The sequence below is a fragment of the Monopterus albus genome, unplaced genomic scaffold (assembly GCF_001952655.1).
Source record: "Monopterus albus unplaced genomic scaffold, M_albus_1.0 scaffold322.1, whole genome shotgun sequence".
In the NCBI taxonomy this organism is placed as follows: domain Eukaryota; kingdom Metazoa; phylum Chordata; class Actinopteri; order Synbranchiformes; family Synbranchidae; genus Monopterus; species Monopterus albus.
This window is the reverse complement of record NW_018128202.1, coordinates 147,045-154,064: the sequence shown is the minus strand read 5'-3', so window position 1 is coordinate 154,064 and position 7,020 is coordinate 147,045. Positions and strand designations below refer to the sequence as shown.

Here is a 7,020-nt window from a genome sequence, read left to right as displayed (position 1 = left end):
TGCACTGTGAGCTGTAGGGTCTTATATAGACAGGTGTGTGGCTTTCCTAATCACGTCCAATCAGTATAATCAAACACAGTTGGACTCAAATGAAGGTGTAGAACCATCTCAGGGATGATCAGAAGAAATGGACAGCACCTAAGTTAAATATATGAGTGTCACAGCAAAGGGTCTGAATACTTATGACCATGTGATATTTCAGTTTTTCTTTTTTAATAAATCTGCAAAAATGTCAAAAATTCTGTGTTTTTCTGTCAATATGGGGTGCTGTGTGTACATTAATGAGGAAAAAAAATGAACTTAAATGATTTTAGCATATGGCTGCAATATAACAAAGAGTGAAAATTTTAAGGGGGTCTGAATACTTTCCGTACCCACTGTAATATGTACGCTACTGGATTAAAATGTATTGTGCTTAAATTATATTCCCCACAGTTACTGTATTTACACTTATTTAAAAAAAAAAAAAAGCCAATCTCTGGTATTTTGTTCGTGGCAGATTCAGATGTACCAGCTGTCGCGACTGCTCCACGACTACCACAGAGATCTTTACAGTCACCTAGAGCAGCAGGAGATTGGACCCAGTTTGTACGCCACTCCTTGGTTCCTCACCGCCTTCGCTTCACACTTCCCTCTTGGTTTCGTGGCCCGAGTCTTCGGTAAGGCGTGAGAGCTGCATATGTATCTTGACTCACAGAACACATTGTTTTTCTTGGTCACCACATTGTTTCTTCTTCCTAAGAAAAGCTTGGCACTGTAGTTGTAGGAAAGGAGCAGGATGACGGGGCTTCCACAGAGATGTTTGTGTTATCTCCACCCCAGTTGATGTTTTTAATTAAATTTTGAACCCTGAGTAAAGAAAGGCAGGAGGACATCAGTGATGGACTTGGCTAAGCAGCAAGATAGAGACAATGGATATATTAAACTGTAAAGATTTATGATGACAATCAGTATGTTTCTGCAAACATTGCAGTTTCATTGGAACAAGGGCTCTAGGGCTACAGTATGTTCATATCAAAGGCCTTAATGCTAAAGTTCAGTCTTTTTCTGTTCACATTTATTCCAGTTCCCTCCAGTTTGGTTTGATCAGAAGCTTCTTCATAAATGTCCAATAAATTAGACACATCCTCATCTCTCCATTGATCCACAGTCCCTTGTTATGTGTCTTTTTTTCATGTCGGTGCTTTTCTCTCCTTCATTCCTTCCTTAATGTTGTATTCACACTTGATTACTTATACAGTCAGGGAAAAAATTATTTGAACCCCAGCTGATTTTGTAAGTTTGCCCACTAACAAAGAAATGATGAGTGTTCAGTTTCAATGGTAGGTTTATTTGAACAGTGAGAGACACAACAATAACAAAAAAAATCCAGAAACATGCATTACAAAAAAAGTTGTACATTAATTTGCATTTTCATGAATGAAATAAGTATTTGATCCCCTATCAGTCAGCAAGATCTCTGGCTCCCAGGTGTATTTTATACAGGTAACGAGCTGACATTGGGAGCCCTCTCAGCTCGTTACCTGTATAAAAGAGACCTGTCCACAGAAGCAATCAATCAATACAGGATTCCAAACTTTTCACCATGGCCAAGACCAAAGAGCTTTCCAAGGATGTCAGGGACAAGATTGTGGCCCTACACAAGGCTGGAATGGGCTACAAGACCATCGCCAAGCAGCTGGGTGAGAAGGTGACAACAGTTGGTGCTATTATTTGCAAATGGAAGAAACATACAGTAAGTTAACTGCCAGTCTCCCTCGGTCTGGAGCTCCATGCAAGATCTCACCTCGTGGAGTTTCAATGATAATGAGAACGGTGAGGAATCAGCCCAGAACTACTCGGGAGGAACTTGTCAATGATCTCAAGGCAGCTGGGACCATAGTCACCAAAAAAACAGTTGGCAACACACTACGCCGTGAAGGACTGGAATCCTGCTGTGCCCGCAAGGTCCCCCTGCTCAAGAAAGCACATCTACAGGCCCATTTGAAGTTTGCCACTGAACATCTGACTGAATCAGAGGAAGACTGGGTGAAAGTGTTGTGGTCAGATGAGACCAAAATCGAGCTCTTTGGCATTAACTCAACACGCCGTGTTTGTCCCCACCGTCAAATATGGAGGTGGAAACATTATGCTTTGGGGGTGTTTTTCTGCCAAGGGGACAGGACAATTGCACCGCATCAAAAGGAGGATGGATGGGGCCGTGTACCATCAAATCTTAGGTGAGAACCTCCTTCCCTCAGTCACGGCATTGAAAATGGGTCATGGTTGGGTATTCCAGCATGACAATGATCCAAAACACACGGCCAAGGCAACAAAGGATTGGCTCAAGAAGAAGCATATTAAGGTCATGGAGTGGCCCTAGTCAGTCTCCAGACCTTAATCCCATAGAAAATCTGTGGAGGGAGCTTGTGCTTATCTCAGTGCTCTCCAATACATTGGGGGGCATCATCACAGCACTATTAAGTGTTTGATATCATATGTGCAGCTTAAAGCTCCCATTCCTTTAATCTGTTGTATGATCTCATGTAATCCTGCCTAACCCTCACCCCGCCCTCATGTATTCAGTTATTACAGATACACACACACCTCTTCTGACTTCCCTGGCCTATATTTCTGTTTGCTTAAACCTTTCCTTGACATCAAAGTATCTGTATCTTTATCTGAATCTTTCAAAAGCCCTTTAATTCAACAATCAACACAGTAAGCTGTACAGAAAACACCTGTCACTATTATTTTTACATTGCAAAAATTAAAAAAAAATCTACCTACCTACCGCAAAAGGGCCTTTGTTTAACCTCCTTTATCTTTTTTTTCTCTCTCTCATCTTCTATTATCTTTGACTCTTTTTTTGTCCTCTGTCAGATATGTTGTTCCTGCAGGGGTCAGAAGTCATCTTCAAGGTGGCCCTGAGCCTGCTGGGGAGCCACAAGCCTCTGATCCTGCAGCATGACAACCTGGAGTCCATAGTGGACTTCATCAAGACCACACTTCCCAACCTGGGCCTGGTGCAGATGGAGAAAACCATCAACCAGGTTAGAAAAAGAATTGAATTTAGATGTACTACTATTCTATTCCGAAATGCCTTTCATTTTATTTGGAATCTTCTGGCAAAGCCAGTAAATACAGATACTGGCTGCTTATTATAATGTAGTCATTGCTAATGGATAAATTTGATCTTTTCCTTATTGTCAACAAATTAGGGGCTATTGCACTATTTCAGCCAGAGGTTAAAGGAGCAGCTTAGTTATGTTATGTTAAGTTATGAGACTCACAAGAGACAGATTAAAAAAAAGAAAAAGATTAATATGAAAGCAGCACAAACTGAAATATCCTGACTTTTGTTCTCAGAAATGGTTAAAGTTCCAGAAACTATAGATCCAGAATCTTCAGAACCCAACTGGGTCATTTTTAAACCCCACACATAGTCTTGATAACGCAGGCTTTGTGTTCAACTCTAAAATGTTAAGTTCTCATGCCCAAGGCAAGGTACCCATAAAACATCGTCAGGGTTACTTTGTCAGACCTTGCAAATCTTTATTATGTATGGTCTGAGGAGAACTCCTCCGGAGGAATAAACTGGACCTCCTGGTCAGTTGTTTCATTTGTTTCAAATACTGTGGGCCCCTGCCCTCAGACAAAATTGAAACAACATTCAGGGGATGAAAACAGGAAGGATAATGTTGCCATGGGGTGAGATGGTCAGATGTAGCCCAGGGATGGTTTTCTGTGAGATACAACTTGAGCCAGACTGGCATCATTGAATGCACTATTACACTTCCTCTTTGCAACGTATTCCTGAATGCACAGACAACTCTCACTGGGTTAATTTGATACTGAAGAAAACTTTAAAAAGTGACAATTCCCAGGCAAGTTCTGCTGCTTTTATTCTGTGATTTCTTAACATATTTTTGGACATGTTTGCACTGGACATCAACAACAATATCCTAAGTAAATGTAAGTTATTTTGATCTAAAAATATGTGCATTGTGTGTTTAGTTAGGATTCAGAACAACATAAGTGCGATTTTTAATATAAATGGCTTCTCAAGCTTTATAGTTTAAAACTTTGAAGATTGTCTGATGTTACTTAAGATGTTTGTGTCACTGAAAATAAACTAAACAGATATTTTATCACATGAACTGATTTTACAACAGAGAAGAAGAGACAAGTAGTCTCTCTTTGTTGTTGTTGCTTTTTGACTAAACTAGAAAATGGAGAATGACATCCTGCTTGAGTGACAGAAGTTGGTGTGAAACACGCCTTACGTATAACAGATGAGAGGAGCCGATGGGTGGAGTGTTCATTTAACCTGCACCTGATAGGTCAGTATGTGTGGTTCGAAAACAAAGAAAGAGAAAACCACAGTATGTCAATTACATCAGGCTCGCATGTCAAATGACGTCAATAACCAGCAGAGTCATTATCAGACTTCCTCGTGGGATGTTCTTTTAATGAGTTGTCAACTGATGTCGAGACATTTACCATTAATGTAGGTGTACTTGTCAGGGGAGATGGGAGCAGCTGAGAGATGCTATCAGGCTATGCTATAGTTTAGAAAGTATGCATTTACTTTGGACAAGATGGCAAAATGGTGTTGAGTCGTGCTCGAGCTTGCCGGTACTTTCTCCCTGCAGTGCCACTTATCCGCAACAGGTCATCTATAATGTATGGCAAGTATGGTGTGACTCACTTTCACCACAAAAAAAAAAAAACCCCAACAACAAAAAACAGGGAGTGCACTGACAGGATGTGCGAAGCCTTTGGTGCTAAACATCTCTCCACTGTTTGTTTTCATTTAAGCAGAAATATAGATTTAGTATTTACAACTACTTAATTTTGGGTAATTTGTCACATGACAAGTAAACATTTTAAGGGAGTTTCCAGTTTCATATAACCTTTTGTTCCCAGTTTTGGTTGTTCCTATTGTATCAGTGATGATAACACTGTACTCGGTAACTTGCTGAAAAGGGAGAATGAACGACAAAGCTGTAAAGAAGTGGGACAAGGAAAGAAACAGTCAAAGGATCTTAAAGGTTTCAAACAAATCAACAGGTTAGCCAAACATTTTTACGCCATTATTACAATACAATTCCAAAAATAAGCTTTATTATCAAATGTAATGGGCAACTGGAGAAACTGAAAAAAATTTGGTTTTTTTTTATAAACAAAAGGTATAAATCACATTTAGCTATTTGAACGGCTGCAACAAATGGAAGGAAAAATTCAAGGCAGTTTGTTTCCTGAGTATAATTACACTGCGGTGCATGGGTGTTGTCAGGGTGTGGTCAGTCAGTCAAAATGCGTTGGTGTCAGTCATGCAAATAAAGGCCCATTAATTATTGTCCTCATGTTTGAATCTGGATAAAGTAAATGTGTTTTGCCCCATCTGTCTTACGTACTGTATGTGTCATATTTCCAGACTCCTCTGCAGTTACTTTGTCTGATACAGTTGATGATGGTCAAAACTACAAAAATAAAAGTCCTAATAAATGGAAATAGTCTATGTATTTTCCTTGTGTATCTCTGAATGTGCGTATTCAGGTTCTGCCATTAAAAAAGTTTTGTTTTACTGAACTGAATCAGTTTCTGGATTTTTAGAATGTTAATACACACGGTATACACTTTCATGTGTGGTAGGTTTGTGAGATGGACGTGTCCAAGCAGCTCCAGGCCTATGAGGTGGAGTACCATGTCTTGCAGGATGAACTGCTGGACACCCCCCCGACCCTTAACCAGCACCAGCGAGCTGCACAGCTGGAGAGGACCAATCAGAGCCTCCGACAGCAGAACCTCGACCTACTTGAGGAGCTACAGGTGCGCACACATGCATCACACATAAGCACAAGTTGCTGTCTCTATTGCTTCATCCAGTTTAACCTTCATTTGGTGCCTTCCCCCACCAGGTGTCCCACGCTCGTGTGTGCAGCCTGGAGAACCGAGTGGAGGCTTTGGTCCAATCGGAGGGCCAGCTGAAGGAGGAGGTTGCTGCGCTGGAGGAGGAGAAGAAGCATCTGCTGAACACTGTCACACGCCTCCAGGACATCCTCAGCAGCCTCGGCATACACGCCTCCCCTGATGGGCACACACCCCCTCCGCCAGATGAAAGATGCACAGTCACAGCAGAGGAGCAGGGGAACAGGACTGAAGACTCCTGTCATCACCCTTTGTAATCTCACCTAATTCTCTATAAAGTAAGGCCCACCAGAGGAGGAGCTCACTGTGGAAGAACTAGGAAGAAAGGTGACTCTCTGCCTTGACCTTTGTCCTGTTCCCAGCTCCAGAATATTTCATTGAAAAGAGACTGAGGAAGTTGATCCTAAAACAAAGGATCCGAATGGAAATGCAACCAAAACGGGGATGGACTGATGGCACCCTTGAGTATTATTTGAAAACAATATGAATGGTCCTCTTCCTGCTCTCTGCCAGATATGAATGAACATGTGATTTGATCAACAATCCCCATATATAGCACTGTTCCTCTGGGGCTCTACTGTAAAAACAAAACCGTTACATTTGCACCTGTACTTGTGTGTTTGTGTCTTAGAATGTCAGTGAGTGCTGTCACTCGTGTTTTATGCTCCTGCGAGAGAGGTTTGTTGAACTGTGAACGATGCAATGAGGCTAAAGTAGCCAAAGAATATCAAAATCCTTTAACGTAAAACAAGCTAGAACAAAAAGAGTCAGAACATGCAAGTATCACCTTTTACTCACAAAAGGTAATACAACAAAAAAATAACAAAAAAGTGTGACAGGAAAATGAGATGAAGGCCCGGACAAAGTTTGACTGTAAATATAGCGACGTTAGATCGTGGATGGTGGTGCTCAGTCAGGAGTCAGAGGTGAACTATTTGAGTCCTCCTCTACTTCTCTAGCCTTCACATGCTTTGTTTTCCTTATCCTGTACGTTTTCAACTTCATTTACTCGCAGTTGCTTACGGGAAGATTAACACAATAAATCCAGTCCATTTCACTTCCTGTTTTTTTTCTTTCACCTTTGTTTTATCTGTGTAGAAAGGAAAG

General features: G+C 41.1%; 1 protein-coding gene across 4 annotated transcripts in view; it reads left to right on the top strand.

The window, feature by feature from the left end:
* tbc1d1 (TBC1 (tre-2/USP6, BUB2, cdc16) domain family, member 1) overlaps positions 1-6,677 on the top strand; it is a 55,350-nt gene extending 48,673 nt beyond the window's left edge. For 3 of the 4 annotated variants that reach the window (XM_020624189.1, XM_020624186.1, XM_020624187.1), the window contains 4 exons: positions 500-659; positions 2,863-3,032; positions 5,638-5,814; positions 5,904-6,677. In XM_020624189.1, coding sequence (XP_020479845.1) covers positions 500-659; positions 2,863-3,032; positions 5,638-5,814; positions 5,904-6,170 — 774 coding nt within the window. In that variant the 3' untranslated portion in view covers positions 6,171-6,677. Of the gene's footprint in view, positions 1-499; positions 660-760; positions 1,170-2,862; positions 3,033-5,637; positions 5,815-5,903 lie in introns of those variants that run through there. The other variant, XM_020624188.1, reaches the window with a different exon arrangement.
* The last annotated feature ends 343 nt before the right edge of the window (positions 6,678-7,020 follow it).